At 30.7% G+C, this 22,202-nt stretch overlaps 2 protein-coding genes across 4 annotated transcripts; both read left to right on the top strand.

The window, feature by feature from the left end:
• The first annotated feature begins 260 nt into the window (after positions 1 to 260).
• Positions 261 to 4,291, top strand: LOC114405771 (rop guanine nucleotide exchange factor 3-like). 2 transcript variants are annotated; one of them, XM_028368262.1, is made up of 8 exons: positions 261 to 533; positions 1,005 to 1,374; positions 2,038 to 2,154; positions 2,229 to 2,383; positions 2,486 to 2,560; positions 2,655 to 2,951; positions 3,358 to 3,702; positions 3,865 to 4,291. In XM_028368262.1, exons 2-8 carry the CDS (start codon positions 1,041 to 1,043, stop codon positions 3,985 to 3,987), a joined length of 1,446 nt encoding a protein of 481 aa, XP_028224063.1. In that variant the 5' UTR covers positions 261 to 533; positions 1,005 to 1,040; the 3' UTR covers positions 3,988 to 4,291. The 2 variants fall into 2 exon arrangements, with proteins under 2 accessions (XP_028224063.1, XP_028224064.1); XM_028368263.1 differs by lacking the exon at positions 261 to 533 and adding an exon at positions 691 to 909.
• A 4,872-nt stretch (positions 4,292 to 9,163) lies between these two features.
• Positions 9,164 to 19,798, top strand: LOC114405772 (tRNA-specific adenosine deaminase TAD1-like). 2 transcript variants are annotated; one of them, XM_028368265.1, is made up of 11 exons: positions 9,164 to 9,399; positions 9,537 to 9,657; positions 10,379 to 10,560; positions 10,675 to 10,755; positions 11,047 to 11,143; positions 11,499 to 11,518; positions 18,166 to 18,332; positions 18,414 to 18,490; positions 18,581 to 18,700; positions 18,795 to 18,882; positions 19,457 to 19,798. In XM_028368265.1, exons 1-11 carry the CDS (start codon positions 9,237 to 9,239, stop codon positions 19,565 to 19,567), a joined length of 1,227 nt encoding a protein of 408 aa, XP_028224066.1. In that variant the 5' UTR covers positions 9,164 to 9,236; the 3' UTR covers positions 19,568 to 19,798. The 2 variants fall into 2 exon arrangements, with proteins under 2 accessions (XP_028224066.1, XP_028224065.1); XM_028368264.1 differs by lacking the exon at positions 11,499 to 11,518 and having other exon boundaries at positions 11,047 to 11,107; positions 18,260 to 18,332.
• The last annotated feature ends 2,404 nt before the right edge of the window (positions 19,799 to 22,202 follow it).

Consider the following 22,202-nt stretch of genomic DNA (forward strand, 5'->3'; position numbering starts at 1 on the left):
AGAATTAATTTTAAGTTTAAATTTGATTTTTATAAATTTTCATATGTTTGATTTAAAATTTACTCATAACTTAATTTTTCAATAAAATATTTAAACATAAATCTTATTACTTCATAATCTATTTTCCAAAATTAATTCTATTAAAATCAAAATTTTCAGCCTTGATAAACAAAGCTAAGTAAGTTTTTTTTTTTTTTTTTTTTCATTTAAGTATGTCAGTTTTGTAGTTACAATCATGTATAGAGATAGTACCACACAACCACTCCATTAATCCAAGAGTTCAATCTCTAACTCCTTTTCCATTTATGACAACCTTGCACGTATTGTTATATTCTTCTCCAACACAAGATTTTAGCCATTTCTGCAACTGAGTTTTCACTCTCTAAAGAAAGCTTTCTTCTCTCTCTTTTTTTGGCATGAAAAATAGTCTTCAAGGGAGTAGATAAAGACACAAACACTAAGGAGGGAACTGTTTCAAATGATGTTTATTTTAGCTAGCCACTATTCAAATTCAAACCAAAGCCATTAAAAAGGTAACATAGAAAAGAATGTTGGGACCGTTGCGCGCTTTTTCATTTATTTTTATTTCTTTTTTCATAACCGTTTGCCTTTGGAGTTTGAAAACTTCAGTTTTTTTTTCACCCAAAGGTTAAAAGAATGCTTTGTTAGCAACCCTTTTCAGTGAATTATTTCGTGGTCTCAATAGCAACAACATTCTTTGGAAGCTTTTGCTTTTTTTGTTAAGGGAGGACAAGAACATCCAAGTTTTCAGCCTTTTTCTTTGGATCTGTCTCTTTTGTTTTCCTTTTTTCTTTCTTTTTTTTTTTCAATTTCAATAAAGTAACTGTTCATTTTAAGCTGAGTAGTGGATCCTAGTTTGATTATCATAGTATGTGACTATATTCACAGGTGATTATGGAGTACTAGTGTAATAACTATATTAAGTACTAATAGAGTCCACAAACCCAATTTTTGTGACTTTATTTCCATGATCATATGTGCAGGTGTTGGGGAAATTTACCATAGGTTGTTGAGTTTAGATGGACAGTTCATCCAACTTTGATGACAACTCTGATGTGGGGTACCAACCTTCACCTTCTTCTGTGGATCAAAATGATCATTCAATCACCGAAACCGTTGGATACTCCCCTTTATTAAGTGGCGAATCTTTCGCGTATTGCCGGTCTAATTCGGAGGTCTCTAACTTCTCTGAGCCAATTGATGACAATAGCTTTGCAAGTGATCAACCTTCACCTTCTCTATGGACAACAATGAAACATGGAGCTAGCCAAGCTTCTCTTTCAAGATTAGGAATGAAGCAGCACAGAAACTCACTGGATGAGAAATCTGATGACCTTGACCTCCTAGAGACAGGTTGGTTTGCACTCACAGCTAGTGAATTTTTCCTAGGCCTAAATATGTTTAAAGTCACTGATAAATGTTTATGTTGTTTTGAGTTCTTGTGACATTAAAACTTTTATTTTGAGTCTCTATCAGCAGAAAATTTATTAGGGTGTGCTGCTAGATAATTTGTTAGGGTGTATTTGATTTGTATTTTTATTTTTTGAAAATTGTTTTCATTTTCAAAAGATTATAGAATTTTAAAAACATGTTTGATTTGATTTTTTGTTTTCTGCTTTCAAGAAATAAAAACATTGAAAATGCGTTTTCAAAAGGAAATATATTTTTAGATTTGCTTAAAATTACATTCTTTGTCTGTTTTCATTTTACCAAAATAAGGTTCCTAGTTTCAACTGAAAACACTGAAAATGAGATTTTATTATTTTCAGTTGTTGGTTCGTTTGAGAAAATATTTTCACTGAAAATGTTTTCAAAAATCCAACCAAACCCATTTTCATCACCATTTTCTATTTCAAATGAAAATAAAAATAGAAAAAAGTCAAACCAAACACCCCCTTACGGATCCAGAATAAAATTCAGACATTTATGATAGACCTTAAACATATTTAAACTTTTTTCCTATGCGAAAAAGTGCAATTATATAGAAATTAAATCAATTTTGTGGGGTATTTATAGAGCTTGATATGATGAGGGAAAGATTTGCAAAGCTTCTACTGGGGGAAGACATGTCTGGTGGTGGGAAAGGTGTCTGCACTGCAGTTACAGTATCAAATTCAATTACCAATCTCTATGGTAATTTTTTTTTAATAGTAGCAATAGCATAAGATATGGCTATGGTTTAACTTATTTGAATAGGGAATTTGCAGCAACTGCTTTTGGACAAAATTTAAAGTTGGAGCCTCTCAAGCCTGAGAAGAAGGCTATGTGGAAAAGAGAAATGAATTGTCTTCTATCTGTGTGTGATTACATAGTAGAATTTGCCCCAACTGCACAATATTTAGAAGATGGCACAATTGTGGAGGTGAACTATTTCTAAACCCTTTAATTAATTATAAGGATAATGAAGATTGTTGTGCATCTCATAATATGTCTAATTAATATGTTATCTGATGGTGTCTATTAGATGATGTCAAGCAGACCAAGATCAGATGTTTACATCAACCTCCCAGCTTTGCAGAAGCTTGACACAATGCTCATAGTATGACAAACTTCAAAATGCTTCTTGTTTGTGACAACTCTGTTTTCTTCCAAGGATTTTGTGCCTTAACAATTTTTTTGTTTTTATTTTACAGGAAATATTGGATAGTTTCAAGGATACTGAATTTTGGTACGCGGAGCAAGGGAGCATATCGGGGAATTCAACTCGGTCACGTGGAGGCTCATTTCGAAGGATTGTTCAGAGGAAAGATGAAAAGTGGTGGCTGCCAGTTCCTTGTGTTCACCCTGGAGGCCTCTCTGATAAGTCAAGGAAGCACTTGAATGAGAAAAGAGACTGTGCTAATCAAATTCATAAAGCAGCAATGGCAATAAATAGCAGTGTTCTTGCAGAGATGGATATCCCAGAAACATATATGTCTAATCTTCCCAAGGTTAGTCCTTATATCCAATTGTTATTAAAGACTGTTTTGATATGTGATTCAGGATTCCACTAAGTTGCCATAGGGCAAGGTAGTTGTAGCTGAGTCTTGTACAGAAAAGGATGATATAATTTCATTGAATCATATATGATGCTAGAAAATGTAAATTCAATGAAATCCTCTATTAGTCTTATGCTTATTTCCTTGAAATTAATCACAAAAGGAATTACTTTTGCCTCGAACGTAATTTTGCAACTGCAAACCAAACATGCTCTAAGTGTTTTACATGAAAGTAAAACCAAGAGTGGTCATCACTCATCACTACAAACAATTTGGTTGCATAGAACACATTGAGTAGTATGTTTTCATGTTTTCTAAAATTTTATCTGACTTATTTTTCTCTTTTTTTTAACTTTAGAGTGGAAGAACAAGTCTTGGGGACACAATTTACCGCTATATGTATTCTACAGACAAGTTCTCACCAGATCACCTTCTTGATTGTCTCAAAATAAGTTCTGAACACGAAGCACTTGAGCTGGCAGATAAGGTTGAGTCTTCGATGTTCACTTGGAGGCGAAAAGCTTGTCTGAGCCATTCAAAAACATCATGGAACAAAGTTAAGGATCTCATGGTGGACACAGACCGAAGTGACAAAAACTACATCTTAGCTGAGAGAGCTGAGACTTTGTTGTTTTGCTTGAAGCAAAGATATCCTGAACTTTCACAAACATCATTGGACACATGCAAGATTCAATACAATCGGGTAAGTTTAACCTAGCCGGTTACGATTTCATAGCAAGTTGAAAAATAACTTACAAATGAACCACATTTTAGGACACCATGATATGGATATCTACTGTAGAAACTAGCAAATATCTAGATTGTGAACTCATGAGGAACTAAAAATGAATATTATATTCTGCAGGATGTAGGAAAAGCGATATTAGAAAGCTACTCAAGAGTATTAGAAGGCTTAGCATTCAACATTGTAGCTTGGATTGAAGATGTTCTTCATGCAGATAAATCAATGAGGAACCAAAATGTATAGAAATCACAACTGGGTTGTACATTAACACTGGTGCTCTTCCATTCAGCATTTTTTTAAGCTGTAGCTGTAGGAGAAGTTGATAGATATGTTTGTACTTTGTATTGAAAGCCGTTCACTTGCATCTGTATGACAAGTAGTTGGATAAGCATAATATATATAATCTTATATTCAGAAAAACTGAAAAACTAAGAGTTCATATCAGTGTAATTGCCTGATTTTGAATCTTGCTGATTCTCTATCAGAAGTGGGAGGAATTGATGTTATACACAATAGTATTAAATAAGTGTACATCTTTCATTGACCATTGTGCTATAAGCTTGACAACTAACACAACACGTTTTGAAGGTTCACACTTCACAAATATCATTTCCATCCATAAAAAAAAAAAAAATTGAACCTCAAAGGGACAAGAAGAAAAAAAAATCAGACCAAATAGTTCTACGTTCTATGATTAATTCATCCAAAGCCTAAAAAACGACACAGTAAAGCACCCTAAATGACAGTGGCAATGTTAACTTTGAACCAAGGTTTTGGAAATCAGTTCCCAACCACAATTACAGCTGCAACATCAAAGTTTCTGAAGTGTCTGCGACTGCATCATGCCATCAATCACATTTATCCTCAATTTTTTTTTAATAATATCAAGGATTAGGCGAAAGTGCGACCATAATTTAAAACCTTGCTTTGGACTAAAAATAGTTAAAATACGCAAACCTCATTGTTGATTGCCCTTACAAATTATAAGCTAGTTAAACTAAGACAATGAAAGTTAACTTACAATTACTAGAACATTAGAACATGGCCTAATAATATATATCACCTCAACGTTGTTACGAGTGTGTTGCATGATATTCGCTTTGGATGGCAAAGAAAATAAAAGCAAAAACCTTGACTGGAGGAAAATGATAGTTAAAGACAGAAATCATAAGACAAGTTATTGGTATCTGGTGTCAAAATAAAAATAATAATAATAAAATTACAATTGCTATTTTTTTATGTTTCTGATACCAAGCAGCATAAATGATTTGTCGCTTGTTAACTTTGTTGTTTATACCTTATCATCATACTCGACAACAATGTGGCATTATTTCACCATATCATGATCAATGTCCGAAAACTCTATAAGAGTTTTTTTTTTTTTTTTGCCCTTGTAATTAATTATCTCCTTTTTAAGTTTTACTCCTTATACTAGAAAATTGTAAATTTTAATCCATTTTTTCGTGATAGTTTATCATGGTCAAGAAATAATACTTTAGCTAATTTTTCTTGACCTTGTATCTTTTTGGCTTTTTATTGAGAGTGTTATCGGTCGAATTAGATAATTAATCTCCCACGAGGTATAAAAGTTATGGAAAAAGTTTTTTTTTTCTGAATAGTTATGGAAATTTTTTTACTTCACTTAATAGAATCTTTTTTATATACAAAATTATGAATTGAACTTTAATTATCATGTTTAACGGAATTAACTATCTATCTATTATTTGCATTGAGATTTGTTGGTTTCTTTATACAAAAGCCTATTGGCTTGTTTTTTTGTGCGGTATACTAGATTTTTTTTAATAGAAACTAGATTTTTTTTATAGTAATACTAGATTTGATTTTTTAAGAGTTTATGTGGAAACTTTCTATTAATAGAAATTAAAAACAATACATTTTCTTATAAAATAAAAAAGTAATTATGTCTTCAAGTTTTTTTATTGGTGAGATTATGTCTTCAAGTTAATCTAAACTTGCATAGTTGCATGTAAAAAAGAATTAATACATATATGAGTAACTAAACTTTGAATATAAAAATGTTACATTACATGCATGCTATGAATATATCTTTTTACCTTTAAAAAATGAATATATCTTTTAATGTGACAAGGATTGTTACTCAAAAGAGAGATTGGGAATAAACTACAAATGCACGAAAGAGAGTTTAAAATATCATACAATAAAAATTTATTAATATAGTACTTAGGCCTAATTATATTATTGATTAGTTTAATACTTATGCCTCATTATATTATTTATCTATGACTAATGTTCATGCTCAACGATCACACGAAGTCCCGAAGCTAGTTCAGAGTTCAAGAAACAATGGTGATTTCTCTTATGTGTAACTTAGCATATAATTAATGGTGCCACATCTATTTTATTGAATGTAATTGGTCCCAAAGAAAATATGTCTACTTGCCTTAAATCAAATAATTCATAACTCCTCAAGCATTGAAACTTGCTTGGTTAGACCATAATCAATTGATCTATGGGCGCTATGATAAGTGACTCTACCTAGTCGAATGGTTCGTAACCCTCCAAACAATGATGAGTCTTAACAACATGTGTGTTTTATTGTTAGTCTACTTGGTCAAACAATCCACAATAAGTTGAATGATGCACATCTTTCAAGTGTTAAGCCTAAAAAACATGTGTAATTTATTATGAACTTACTTGGTCAAATGGTTTACAACCCCTCAAGCCTTGAGCCTAAAGGCATAAGGGCTTTATTGTTGGCCTTCTTGGCCTCACAACCAAGCTGAAAAATCCATCCCTCAAAGCATTGAGTCTGAAAGGTGTGAGTGCTTTATGGCAAGCTTACCAAGTCAAATGATCCACAATCCTTAATCCTTAGCCGGAAAGGTGTGAGTGTTTTATGGTTGACCTGACCAAACAATTTACTTGTAAGAATTTTTCTTTCTTTTTACTAACTTTTTATAAACCATTCAAAATAATTTAAAAGTGTCAATAAATTGTTATGTAACTGAGGAAGATTTTGTACGTTGTAAAGTGCTTTCAAATCTAAGCAAAAGGAAAATAACTTAAAAGATAATACTCCATTTGTTCTAAAATCTAACCAAGTGATTAATTGAATAATTATATTAGTAATTAAAGCAATAAATGTACTTCATCATGTGTTTATCAGTATTCCAATTTAAACATGAATTAGGGTTTTAAAAATTGCTACATTTATAAGAAAATTGCTATGTAACATGAAAAATTGACTCGAATTATTAGAAATGATGTAATTAACACACATGAAATTGTTTTCTTTTTTGAAAATGACATAGCACACGAATTTAAATGTTTTTTTCTAGAAAAGAAAAAAAAAACAGTAGTATTATATAACTATGATGACAATGAGGTAGTAAAATATAGATACTAGTAACCTTCCATCACCAACATGTTAGATTAAATTCCTCCATATATGCATATAAGCAGCAATCTTTCCATCTCATTATAATTATGATGTAATAAAAAATGTATTTCTAAAATAATTATCATTTTAATTTTTTAATATAATATTTATTATTTTTTTCACTTATAACTCTTATAATATTAATGGTGGATAACAAAATTTATAAATGAATTAATGATAACAAAATTATTATTCTCTTTCATTTATTATTATTATTATTATTATTATTATTATTATTATTATTTGTGTAAAAATAACTTAGAAATTATTTTGGAACATAGGGAGTATTTGTTAAGCAGTATCTATAGATTTTATGAATATTCAGACATATTTATGGATATTTAGATAAATAAAAAATAATAAATTATTTTGAATTGTATATTAAAACTATAAATAAGTTTATGTATTTTTTTATAAAACTATTTTTTTAAAATTCAGCAAAAAATGGATTTTTTTTACACATTTTGAAACAATTTTTGGTTTGTAGGTTAGTTTTTATGGTAACTTACTTTATATTCCCTCCATTTCGTATTGATTGTCACTTTATCGTTTTTTTTTTTCATATTGATTAACGTTTTTAGTTTTCAATGAAATATTAAAAAAATTATCCTGATTTTTCCTTGACACCTCCAACTTTAATTAAGTGATTATTTAATAATTTTTTACTACATAAAAGTTTATATTTTTTTATCCGACATGAAAGTTTAAGTTTATATAACATCCTTTATTTAAGTAAAATATTTAAATTCCTTCTAAAAAAATGTAGAATATTTAAATTAAGAATAAAAATTAAACTCTGAATCAATAAAAATTAAGAAATTTTTAGTTGTTTATCCCACTAGTAGTCACCGAATTGGGCTACTTATGCACCTAGCACAGAGAGGGAGAAGTGGAATTTATTGTTGGGTTTGAAGAAAAAATGTGGCTATCTTGTTACTGCTGAAGAAACAAAAGATTTGGAAGATTTTGACTATATTGCCTTCATTAATTTATGATGAGATAAAAAAACTAATTGTATTGGGCAATTTAATGAAAGTCAATAATAGTTTGATTTTAAATTAAAATATTTCGAAGTTTTAAGTCAAATATACTTAAAAATTTAAGGAAGACATGTAGTGATAATGACAAGACTTCTAATTTCAAGTTGGGTTCATTGAGTAGAAGCCCAAAGTTTGCATCACAGTATCCAGTCTCAATCCAATTTAATGTCTTACCTTCTTTTAAAAAAATACAACTTTTTTTTAACCTTTGTATTAATAATAAAACTTTTTAAAGTTAATCTAATTACACACACAAAAAAAATGATACAACTAAAACCCAATGAAGATTCGTGAACATAAAAATAGTTTGGTGAAAAGTTATTAGAGAAAGATGGATTTTATTCATAAAGACTTATAATGTGGTGAAAATGATTGATTCTTTGTTTCTACATCTTTGAAAATTGCATTAAAGTTTTTCCAAAAACTGTATCAATATTTTATATATTTTTTCTTTCCTGGAAAACAAACAGAAAAAGAACAAGAAACGAAAACTAAAACAGAGGCAAAGTGGCATCTACATCAGCAGCAATGTAATGAGGAGGATCCTCCAAGACTAGCCCTTGCTGCACACGCCGCAACGCATCCTTGGCAACAGTATTCTGGCCTCGTAGAATATGTCTAAATGAAGCCAAAGCCTTGTAATATCCAGAACAATAGATGCATATGCATGATCCTTGAACCCAGCTTTGGAGATCAATATGACAGCTTCTGCAGAACCAGTTTCCATAATAATGTGAGTCTGAACTGTTTGAGTTCAAATTTAAAGTGAAATCTCATGTGGGTAGAAAGAAAAATTAAGTTACAAACTTTAAGAATAAATTTGTCATTAGAAGTAATTTGTATTATTTCAATTTTAAAACTAAATTCAAAATAATAATATATTTCAATTTTTTTATTATTTTATATTTTATTTTATTTTATTAATAAAAAAAGGTCTAAACTAAAGTGTTGGGGGCTTGGGGTTTTCTTCTCTGAACTAGTCACTACTCACTACACACAGTTCAGGGTCACAGGGTTGCTGAACCTCAACCATGTTCATGGCGTCTTCAGTTTCATCTTCTGAGGAAAGTAATTGGGGCAAAAGGGTATCCGAAAAGGTTCTTTCTTTCTACACTTCTCTTCCCAAAAAGGGCAAACCTCAAGGCCGTGAAGTCACTGTTTTGGCCTCTTTCCTTCTCTCTTCTCCTTCCAATGGTTCTCTTCTTCCTCTTTCGATCACAACAACAATTACCCATTAACGAAATTTCACCTTTTTTCTTCTTATTTTTCTCAAAAAAATCTTCAGATTAATGAATTCACTTATTCATTCATTTATTTATTTTTCCATTAAGATTTGAAGGTGGTTGCAATGGGAACGGGGACAAAGTGCCTTGGACGTTCTCTCTTGCGAACTTGTGGTGATGTTGTTCATGATTCCCATGCTGAAGTCATTGCTCGAAGAGCCTTGATAAGGTTTCATTCCTATCTTTTTGAAATTGCCATGTTTAATCTTTTTTAATGAGCTTTTTACATTTTGTATCATGATTATACAATAGTTTATATCCATAAGATGTGCCAATTTTGAATGTTGATAGTGTATATTTGTCATTGTTTCATGTTCATGTTCATTGATATATGCTAGGCTTAAATATGTTTTTGGTCCATTTTTTCACTTTTGGTTCTTGTAAGTTCATTTTTTTAATTTTAGTCCTTGTAAATTTGTGCATTTTCAATTTTGATTCCTATAAGATATTTTGCTCATTTTTAGCCCATCAAAGTTTGCATTTTTCCAATTTTGATCTTTATGAGTGCGAACTTATGGAGACTATAAATGAAAAAAGTAGAAACTTGCATGGACCAAAAACACATTTAAGCCTATATGTTATTACATGTGTTTTACTTAAACTTTTGTAAAATTGTAATGTAGAGTATGATCACTCTTTGTGATGAATTCATGTAAGGATAAAACTTATATACAATTCCTTTTTGTATTATTCTCCAATTGGAGTTTACATCGTTAATATGTGTAATATATGTTTGCATTAAAGAATTATGTAGATTAATGAGGTGAAACTCTAATTCTGATTGGAGAATAGTACAAATAGCTCCCATCGAACTATATATAAGTTTTGTCCTTAATATAATATCTTGATATGTGAGGAGATGTTGTTTCATTTGTTTCTATTCACACCAGGTTCTTCTATACACAGATTCAACATCTTACCGGTAGTAAGCATGCACCTAGCAATGGAGGGAAACGGTTCAAACTTGATGATGGCAACTCGCCATTTGAGTTGGATCCAGGGTGTCTTAATAAAGAGAAATATAGCTTGAAAAAAGATTGGAAATTACATATGTACATATCCCAGTTACCGTGTAATTTATTTCTTTCTCCCATTTACTCTCTTTAGTCATCAAAGATTTTCATTTAGTTGTCACTGCATGTGGGTTAGGTTCAAAGGTAACTGCCTTTTGCGTTCCATTTTGTAGGTGGAGATGCTTCACTGAGCTGGCATGTCTCTCCTTTGGAAACTGCGGTTTTAGGAGAAAGTGATTCAACTTCACCTTTGGGTAAGCTATTCAATTCCATGGTTAAGTTTTACAACATTTTATATAGTATAAATTATAAAATGGCTAAGGTCTAGAGGAACCTTTAACAGATGTGATTAAGAAAACATTCAAAAAACTAAGATTGGGTGAATTATTTCCTTCTATAATTCAATGATTGTACTTTGACTGCAATTCTTATCAAATTTGATGTATAGTATTTATTTATTTATATATTTGATGGATATTTACCATTGAAAGATTGGCTGTTGTTTATTTTGGTCTGAGGAGAAATACTTTTGCCATTAATTCCAGGTAATGGATTAAAACAAAAGGGGATGGTCCAGAGGAAGCCCAGTCGTGGTGATACAACCCTGTCAGTTAGTTGCTCTGACAAGATAGCTCGTTGGAGGCAAATTTACTGTTGAGGGTTACTTTTAAAAACTAATTACAAAAGAGGGTCTGTTTTTAAACTTTTTACAAGGGGGTCTGTTCCTCCATGGATGTCGCCAGAAGAACTGGCGAGAAGCTTGTACCGCCATCAGCAGTGGCGAGAAAGCTGCTGACATGGCTGGGTGCCGCCATTGTTACGGGCGAGATGCAGTCCAGGTGGAAGGATGCCGCCATTGTTATGGGCGAGACGCGTCCACGTAGGAACCGCCATTGCTGCTGGCGAGAACCATGCTGACTTGGCACCCCGTGAGCAGGTCTCGCCTGTCCCATTGGCGAGATAGGTTGTGCCCAACTGCAGGGGTGCATGAGTTCAGTGTTGCAGGGGTGCAGGGGTGCAGGGGGTAGGTTTCAGGCTAGGGCTTGCATGCTGCTGCAGTGTTTTTAAACGTTGCTTTTCGAACGTTAGGTGTTGAATGTTGGGCATTTTTTCCTATAAAAAAAATCTTCATAATAACTTGAACTTACATTTCAAACTTACAGCTGCTCCTCCCCGAAATTGCTGAGCTTCTCCTCCTCCAGTGCTATCCTTTGCTTTCTTCTTCAATTTTTCGTGTACTCCTTCTCCTCCGTAATTACTGGTAAGTATTTTTTAATTAAATAATATTTATGTATTATGTTCTTAATATTATAAAAAGATTAAGTTAGTTAGTATTAATAGGTATTTCAAGATTAGGTTAGTTAGTTTTAATATGTATTCTATTGTTAATTTTTATGTATTAATAGGTATTTGAAGGTTAGGTTAATTAGCATGAAAATATTATTTGGTTAGTTAGTATGAAAATATTATTTGATTATTGTATATATTCTGAGATATTATATGTGTTGTATATGTATGATATTTTAGTTAGACATATTAGCTTTAGTTAGGCACATAATATTAGTTTTTGTAATATTAGACACAAGTTAATATTAGTTTTCGGTATATATATCTAAAATTTAGGCACGTAAATTTTGAGCTTTTGTAATATTAGGCTAAATAATTTTGAGCTTTTATAATAATATTAAGCTAAACAATTTTGAGTTTTAAATAAATGAGTTGATAAGTTATATTATTTGATTTAATTATTTTTAGTTTGAATTTTTTTAATATATATATATATATATATATATATATATATATATATATATATATATATATATATAATAGGGTAGTTTACGTTAGTATATGGTAGGTTTTATTTTTAGTTTGTAGGTTAATATTTTTTGTTTTACGGAATTTACGTTATTAAATATAAATATATATTATGAGATATTATATGTGTTATACATGTATGATATTTTAGTTAGACATATTAGCTTTAATTAGGCACACTTAATATTAGTTTTTGTAATATTAGACACAAGTTAATATTAGCTTTAGGTATATATACCTAAAATTTAGACACGTAAATTTTGAGCTTTGTTAATATTAGGCTAAATAATTTTTAGGTTTTGTAATAATATTAGGCTAAATAATTTTGAGTTTTAAATAAATGAATTGATTAGTTATATTATTTGATTTAGTTATTTTTAGTTTGAATATATATATATATATATATATATATATATATGATATGGTAGTTTACGTTAGTACATGGTAGGTTTTATTTTTTGTTTGTAGATTAATATTCTTTGTTTTAGGAAATTTACGTTATTAAATATATGATGCATTGTACATTATTATTATTTTTGTATATATATTGTTTAAATAATTTTTGGCATTTCAATATTTGTTTGTATTTTAATTTATTTGTTAGTCCATATTTTATTGAATTATTTATTTGTTAATTGAAGAATATATTATGTTAATTATTTAAATTTGTGTGTGCATGTATTTAAAATTATTTGTAGAATATATTTAAATTTTATTATTTGTATAATATATTTTGTTATGAAATAATAATATTTTGTTATTTATTTAAATTTGTATAATATATATTTAATAACGTTTTTATAAATGTGCGTAGTTTAATTTATATTATCTACAAATAATATATAAATTGATTTGTAAATTTATTGTATTATATTTTATTTTGCAGTAGTAATGGTATCTTCATCGTCATGTCCATCACATATTAAAATTAAGTCTGATCCCATTGATGGTGATGTATTATGGATGCAACCTAAGCATGTTTCAGAACATATTTGGAATGGGAAAGAAAATCTGAAATTATATATCAGACGAGCTGTCCCCACGTATCAAGGGGAAGAAGAAATTCCAGAGCAAATTTTTCCTTTTCTTCGACAATCTGGTCTTTACTGGATTATGAAGATGTGATACTTAAAAATAAATGCCTCATTAATTAGTGCTCTGATAAAAAAGATGGAGGCCGGAAACACATACGTTTCACATGAGATGCGGAGAGTGTACTATTACTCTCCAAGACGTCTCTGTATTGTTAGGTATATCTGTAGATAGTTTACCATTAATCGGTCCAACAAATCTTGATTGGGCTGATTTATGTGAGGAATTATTGAGATTCAAACCACAAGAAGGTGAAATTAAAGGTAGTGTGGTTAAATTAAGTTGACTGACTCACCATTTTGCACAAATAAATAACGACGACGACGAACAAGTACGAAGGTTTGCCCGTGCATGGATACTGAGATTCATTGGAGGTGTCTTGTTCGTTGACAAAAACAGTAACAAAGTTTCGCTAAGGTACCTTCAATTTTTACGTGACTTTGAATACTGTGGCACATATGCATGAGGAGCTGTCGTACTTGATTTTCTATACAGAGAGATGTGCAGTGCCACCGATTATAAAACTTAATCAATCGGAGATATGTGCATCTTACTACAAATGTGAGCATGGGAACGATGTCCAACCTTGGCTCCAAAGAGAACTCCTTCCCAAGTAGAAAATAAACCACTGAGGCACATGTTAGTCATTTTTAAAAGCGTCTTTCATTTCAATAGAATAAATGGTTTTAGGGTATATTAAATTTTAATCTTTGTAGGTGGCTGCGACGTGGAAACCAACATATCGGCAATGATGATGTGAGAGTTTTTCGTCGCAAGTTGGATATTATGAAACGTCATGAGGTAAGAACATGGTATTTTATTTGTAAAATAAAGAATGATATGTGTTATTTTACTAAAATGTTGACAATTATGTTGTTATATGCAGTTTGTGTGGGAGCCTTACACAACAACCGTTATATCATTGTTGCCTCCCATTTGTGTACTTGGAAGTGTCGCGTGGTACGCGGTGGTGCCACTAATTTGTTTTCAAGTTATTGAGTGGCACCAACTGGACAGAGTATTGAGACAATTTGGGATGCATCAACCAATTTCAGAGTCTCATTCGTAACCCTTAAACATTTATGAGATAACATTAAAAGGGAAACATGACAAAAATTGGGGGCAATTGTTCGCCCCAATGATTCATTAGGGAAACATGACGAAAAACTGGGATGAATCATTGGGGCGAACAATTGCCCCCAATTTTCGTCATGTTTCCCTTTTAATGTTATGCCATGAATGTTTAAGGGTTGCAAAGGAGACTCTGGAATTGGTTGCTGCATTCCAAATTGTCTCAATACTCTGTCCAGTTGGTGCCACTCAATAACTTGGAAACAAATTAGTGGCACCACCGCGTACCACGCGACACTTTCGAGTACACAAATGGGAGACAACAACGGTTGTTGTGTAAGGCTCCCACACAAACTGCATATAACAACATAGTTGTCAACATTTTAGTAAAATAAAACATAATTTTTTATTTTACAAATACAATACCATGTTCTTACCTCATGACGTTTCATAATATCCAACTTGCGACGAAAAACTCTCACATCTTCATTGTCGATATGTTGGTTTTCACGTCGCAGCCACCTATAAAGATTAAAATTTAATGTATCCTAAAACCATTTATTCTATTGAAATGAAAGACGCTTTTAAAAATGACTAACTTGTGCCCCAGTGGTTTATTTTTTACTTGGGAAGGAGTCCTATTTGGAAACAAGGTTGGACATCGTTCCCATGCTCACATTTGTAGTAAGATGCACATACCTCTGATTGATTAAGTTTTATAATCGATGACACTGCACATCTCTCTGTATAGAAAACCAAGTACGACAGCTCCCCATGCATATGTGCCACACTCTTCAAAGTCACGTAAAAATTGAAGGTACCTTAACGAAACTTTGTTACTGCTTTTGTCAACGAACAAGACACCTCCAATGAATCTCAGTATCCATGCACGGGCAAACCTTCGTATTTGTTCTTCGTAATCGTTGTTTATTTGTGCAAAATGGTGAGTCAGCCAACTTAATTTAACCACACTACCTTTAATTTCACCCTCTTGTGGTCTGACTCCCAATAATTCCTCACATAAATCAGCCCAATCAAGATTTGTTGGACCGATTAATGGTAAACCATCTACAGATATACCTAACAATACAGAGACGTCTTGGAGAGTAATAGTACACTCTCCCCGCATCTCATGTGAAACCTATGTGTTTCCGGCCTCCATCTTTTTATCATAGCACTAATTAATGAGACATTTATTTTTAAGTATCACATCTTCATAATAAAAACCAGATTGTCGAAGAAAAGGAAAAATTTGCTCTGGAATTTCTTCTTCCCCTTGATACGTGGGGACAGCTCGTCTGATATATAATTTCCGATCTTCATTCCCATTCCAAATATGTTCTGAAACATGCTTAGGTTGCATCCATAATACATTACCATCAATGGGGCCAGACTTAATTTTAATATGTGATGGACATGACGATGATGATACCATTACTACTGCAAAATAAAATATAATACAATAAATTTACAAATCAATTTATACATTATTTGTAGATAATATAAATTAAACTACGCACATTTATAAAAACGTTATTAAATATATATTATACAAATTTAAATAAATAACAAAATATTATTATTTCATAACAAAATATATTATACAAATAATAAAATTTAAATATATTCTACAAATAATTTCAAATACATGCACACACAAATTTAAATAATTAACATAATATATTCTTCAATTAACAAATAAATAATTCAATAAAATATTTACTAAAAAATAAATTAAAATACAAACAAATATTGAAATGCCAAAAATTATTTAAACAATATATATACAAAAATAATAATAATGTACAATGCATCATATATTTAATAACGTAAATTTTCTAAAACAAAGAATATTAACCTACAAACTAAAAATAAAATCTACCATGTACTAATGTAAACTACCCTATCATATATATATATATATTAAAAAAATTCAAACTAACAATAACTAAATCAAATAATATAACTAATCAATTCATTTATTTAAAACTCAAAATTGTTTAGCCTAATATTATTACAAAACCTAAAAATTATTTAGCCTAATATTAACAAAGCTCAAAATTTACGTGTGTCTAAATTTTAGGTATATATACCTAAAGTTAATATTAACTTGTGTCTAATATTACAAAAGTTAATATTACGTGTGCCTAACTAAAGCTAATATGTCTAACTAAAATATCATACATATATAACACATATAATATCTCAGAATATATATTTAATAACTTAAATTTCGTAAAACAAAAAATATTAACTTACAAACTAAAAATAAAACCTACCATATACCAACGTAAACTAGCCTATCATATATATATATATATATATATATATATATATATATATATATATATATTAAAAAAATTCAAACTAAAAATAACTAAATCAAATAATATAACTTATCAACTCATTTATTTAAACCTCAAAATTGTTTAGCTTAATATTATTACAAAAGCTCAAAATTTACGTTTGTCTAAATTTTAGATATATATACCTAAAACTAATATTAACTTGTGTCTAATATTACAAAAACTAATATTATGTGCCTAACTAAAGCTAATATGTCGAACTAAAATATCATACATATACAACACATATAATATCTCAGAATATATACAATAATCAAATAATATTTTCATACTAACTAACCAAATAATATTTTCATGCTAATTAACCTAACCTTCGAATACCTATTAATACATAAAAATTAACAATAGAATACATATTAAAAGTAACTAACCTAATCTTGAAATACCTATTAATACTAACTAACTTAATCTTTTTATAATATTAAGAACATAATACATAAATATTATTTAATTAAAAAATACTTACCAGTAATTATGGAGGAGAAGGAGCACATAAGTTTATGATGTTATGAAGATTTTTTTTATAGGAAAAAATGCCCAACGTTCAACAGCTAACGTTCAAAAAGCAACGTTTAAAAACACTGCAGCAACATGCAAGCCCTAGCCTGGAACCTACTCCTGCACCCTTGCAACACTGCACCCCTGCAGTTGGGCACAACCTGTCTCGCCAATGGGACAGGCGAGACCTGCTCACGGGGTGCCAAGTCAGCATGGTTCTCGCCAGCAGCAATGGCGGTTCCTACGTGGACGCGTCTCGCCCGTAACAATGGCGGCATCCTTCCAGCTGGACTGCGTCTCGCCCGTAACAATGGCGGCACCCAGCCATGTCAGCAGCTTTCTCGTCACTGCTGATGGCGGTACGAGCTTCTCGCCAATTCTTCTGGCGGCATCCATGGAGGAACAGACCCCCTTGTAAAAAGTTTGAAAACAGACCCTCTTTCATAATTAGTTTTGAAAAGTAACCCTCAACAGTAAATTTGCCGGTGTTTGCATACTTGTAAATATTTTACATCAACTATACTAGGTCAGTTGGGTGTATGATTCTGACATTTGTTTCATATTTACTATTTTTTCTTACAAATCTTGTATATTTTTATACTACTAGTGCCTAATGTATATTATTTGATTGCAAACACAACGGTGAAAATTGAGGTATATCATTGGCTATCCCAAAACAAACAGTCGATTTCGCATATTACAGATTTGTGTTGGTATGACAATGTTAAATGTGTGGATACGAACATGAATTAGAATAGTGTGGTTTTATTGTAATTTCCATTGTGAAAGTCAAGTGTGACATTGTTTCTCTTATTCCAGGAGCTTTGCTTTCCTACTTTCTTCAACCTGTATATCTTTCTTCAATTACTGTTGGTCTGCCCCTTGACATTCTTGAGAATTTTCGTTTGGAGGACAGCTTGAAAAGAGCTTTGTATGAACGTATGCTGCCCCTATCGAATGAACTGACATCTCCATTTCTAGTGAACCAGGTCTGTGGAATATTCAGTTCTTAGTGAGAAAGAAAAGTGTGTTGTAGGATGCTAACTTCTATGTATTTTTTCATTTCACAGCCTATATTTCACGCTGCACCAGTACCCCCAAAGGACTTTCAGCAATCTGAGAGTGCTGCTAACACTTTAACATGCGGGTACTTACAATCAGATGTTGGAAAAATGTGAAGTTAATGTAGCTTTATTATGGATTGATGTTGCATTTATCTGAATTCTTAACTTTGCAGATATTCAATATGTTGGAATGAATGTGGCTTGCATGACGTCATCATGGGAACTACCGGAAGAAAGCAAGGCACCTCTGCAAAAGGGGCACTCTACCCATCAACACAGTCATCTTTATGCAAGTGAGTGCTGATATATATACTGTGGAAATTCTATTTGTAAAGCACTAATAATAATAATAATAATAATAATAATAATAATAAATTATTTTTTCAGAAAGAGGCTGTTGGAGGTTTTCTTGTCACTGGGACCAGAAAATTTGATTGGTTCTCTACCCAATGGGATTACTTATCGAGAACTTAAGGTATTCTTGATGTTCTTCACATTCTCTGTTTTTGTGATGGCCTAACTTGTGTTGTCTGATATAGTGATATAGGTCATGTAAAGTTTATATGGCAAGGAATAAGAAACAGACTTCGATCCTATTTGGATAAACTTTTCTATAAACATTTATAGGAAAAGAAAATAAGAAGGAAGGAAGAAAGAAATAAGCTTTGTCTATAAGCAAAAACTTGCTTATGTATAAGTTAGAATCAACTTTGTGAAGAAGCTAACTGATTATTAGTGTTTCTGTAGAACTCATTTAGCTTGGCCTGAATTACTACTATCTGTGTATTAATTGTGTCTTTAGGCTGTTCTTTGGGCAGTTATGGATCTGAATTATTATTTGTGTATTATTTGTCTTTAATCTTTATACAGTTATTAAGGCAGTTATAGAATGATGTAACAATTAGTGTGATGTTTTATGTGTATGGGGTAATAAATACATAATTAAGAGTGTTCACTGTTGAGTTTAGCATTGTCTCTGTAAATAGAGTGAACAAATGTTTATGTTATGCCCTTTCCTAACTTTGTTTTGCATGATTAATCATTTGCAGGATGGAGCTGAAGAATATCATTTGGCTTCCAAAATTTTTAAAAGGAAGGCATCTTTTAACAAGTGGTTCTTGAAACCCTTGGATTGTGAGGCATTCCCCATTTCAGAATAATGCTTTTTAATTATCTGTCTAAGGCCCATCTTTGGTTATGTAAATTGAATTGGATGCAAGAATCCAACTTCTGTCAATTGGCACACGCTCCTAGTCTGTAAGTTAAGACCTGGTTGCACCTCCAAAGACAAGGATGGAGATCACCCGCATTTTTCTTTCATGTTTATTTACATTAATATAAAGATATTTTGTGACCTCTAGAATAAATAAAAATAATACATTTGTTTTTCACATACTTGTTTTACTCAACATACTTATGTTTCTTTATTCATAGGAAAATAGTATTATATATGTTGTACAAATAAAAATTTAAATTTTCTTTACTAAGTTATATCTTTTGTACTTGTAAAGGAGTAGTCCGGTCGATCACCAAGATGTTTTTAGACTAGACTCCTCCATGGAATCTATTGTCACTCATAGGTGGATTGTTTCCTCCCATTAATGATTTTTTCATATGCACCAATCAATTTTTTTTTTAAAATGAAGACAGCATATACAAAAAGCATGGGGCCATATTAAACTTTTTTTTGCAAAGCATCACATTGAGTGTGACTCGGATCGAATTGATGTCCAAAAATCAAAGTCAATTTGTCGTTTGCATAATTTCTTGATAGTTTTGGTGCATGTTAATGTCTAGTAACTAGTTACTCTACACTTGCAGTCAATTAATAAATATCCAAAATGGGCAGAAAAATATGACTTCATCTCATCAATCCACGATACTGTGTTACCGGATGATCAAGTTATTAACCAAATTTATCGGAATAATTGTAAAAGTAACGTACACAAAGTGGCATCCACCAAATATATATGTAATTGTAATGCTTTTTAGTCTTATTGTACATTGATCCTCTCCTCCTCCTAGTCTTGGACCACCCATTCTAGCAACATCTACAAAGTCTCGAGTCTTTAATTGATATTAATCCCCCATTAGGCTAAAAATTCTTTTGGGGTATCACCAGAAGTCGTGTTTACTGAGGAAGAAGGGTAAAGGCACGGCACTAAGCATCACGGTTATTCTGCTGCTTTGCTTTGTAGCCACTTTCCTTCTTTTAACTATCTGGAATAAGGTGAGTCATGCAAATTCAAATACGTATATACATAGTTTCTGCATCTATATATTTCCAACTATTATGCATATTAATGTTTTTTTTTTTCTTCAAATTAAAAAGCCAAATCTAGCTCCTTCTTGCTTCTTAGCATAAATTTTTGTCTACCAGACTCGAACCCATGCAGTCTCTTCTAACTAATCATTATCATAAGATCAATTATTATGATAGAAAGCAAGGCTCCTGATTTTTCTTAACACAAGTATATATATTGTTTGGAGATACCAAGGATGATTTCATTTTGTTAATTTTTTAGGTTAAATTAAGTGTAAATTCAAATTTTAAGATTTATTTTGGTGTTACTTAAAAATGTTCAATTCTGTCAATCGGATAATACTAAAACAATAGATTATATAAATGGTGAATAATTTTTACATTCAAGAGTAACTTTTAAGGTTGAGTTAAATTTAAATCCAATTTTAACATATTATAGTGTAAGTTTATTATAAATATAAGATTATTCCGGTAATTAAAGAAAGTGAAGAAAGAAGGGAGGGAGGAGATTCACAGTTTCGAATCCCTCCAACATTTCTAACCAATTATCAAATTAACATATATTTGCCTATAAAAAAAATACTAATAATATAAGTTTTATAAGTCATGATTATGATTATTAGGCGATCAATTTCTTTTTGTTTTTTTTTTATTTTTTTATTGAAAGAATACATACAGTACTCTTCATGTATATATGCGCGATCGTGGTAGAAAATTAAAGTAGGGGACACCGGGACAGAAAAAAATTCTGTACCCTTGTTTGCATTCTTTGGGTTTCGTGTTGATACAATTGCAGCATTGATAATCCTATATTGGAAAAAGAAAAGTAGCAAGAAGGTAAAGAATTTTTTCAATTCATTTTTGAGTGTCATTAATTATCAATGGAGCAAAATGAATTTGACCAAGAAAGCTCAACACTAGAATATACATTCCATTTTGAGCAAGCTAGGTTGATCAGATTAATCCTTATTTTCTTCATTAATTAGGAACTAATTTTACTAAAATTGTTTTTTTTTCTTAATTTTTATAAATGCATTATTGAGTATTCGAAGATATAATAATATTTTTTAGGAAGTAAATACTATACAGGGATAAAAATTTAATATTTCATAAAAACTAAAAAAACAATCACTATTAATTTTTTAATGCTTAAATATGAATCAATTTGGAGTGGATGAAGTACTATTGATTAAGCTTTAAAACTTACGCACATTCAACTTTTGATTATATCAATTATGATTCTTGGAAAAGAAATAGTTATCTCTCTTCCAACCAAAATAATTATTTTCTTCCCACGATACTACCTTCACTTCATTTTGATTGATTTTTAACATTTAAAAAAATATTGATTGATGTTTTTCAGTTTTCAATGAAATATTTCAACATTTATTTCAATTTCATCATCTAATAAATATTGTCTTAAAATATTTAGTAATACATTTATTAAAAAAGAAATGCCAGTAAGATTCTCTTTAATATTCTCTTTTTAACACACTATCTATTTTTTATCCAATTATTTTAAGAGTTTAACA

The sequence above is a fragment of the Glycine soja genome, chromosome 3, assembly GCF_004193775.1.
Source record: "Glycine soja cultivar W05 chromosome 3, ASM419377v2, whole genome shotgun sequence".
In the NCBI taxonomy this organism is placed as follows: Eukaryota; Viridiplantae; Streptophyta; class Magnoliopsida; order Fabales; family Fabaceae; genus Glycine; species Glycine soja.

What these genes read in the sequence shown, in the direction of transcription:
- LOC114405772 (XM_028368265.1), top strand. Translation starts at nt 9,237, where the DNA reads ATGTTCATGGCGTCTTCAGTTTCATCTTCTGAGGAAAGTAATTGGGGC. An exon ending in GACAAGATAGCTCGTTGGAG is followed by an intron (nt 11,144 to 11,498) that starts GCAAATTTACTG and finishes GCATGAGTTCAG; the next exon opens with TGTTGCAGGGGTGCAGGGGT. An exon ending in GCTAACACTTTAACATGCGG is followed by an intron (nt 18,491 to 18,580) that starts GTACTTACAATC and finishes TTAACTTTGCAG; the next exon opens with ATATTCAATATGTTGGAATG.
- LOC114405771 (XM_028368262.1), top strand. Translation starts at nt 1,041, where the DNA reads ATGGACAGTTCATCCAACTTTGATGACAACTCTGATGTGGGGTACCAA. An exon ending in TTCAATTACCAATCTCTATG is followed by an intron (nt 2,155 to 2,228) that starts GTAATTTTTTTT and finishes GGGAATTTGCAG; the next exon opens with CAACTGCTTTTGGACAAAAT. An exon ending in ATATGTCTAATCTTCCCAAG is followed by an intron (nt 2,952 to 3,357) that starts GTTAGTCCTTAT and finishes TTTTAACTTTAG; the next exon opens with AGTGGAAGAACAAGTCTTGG.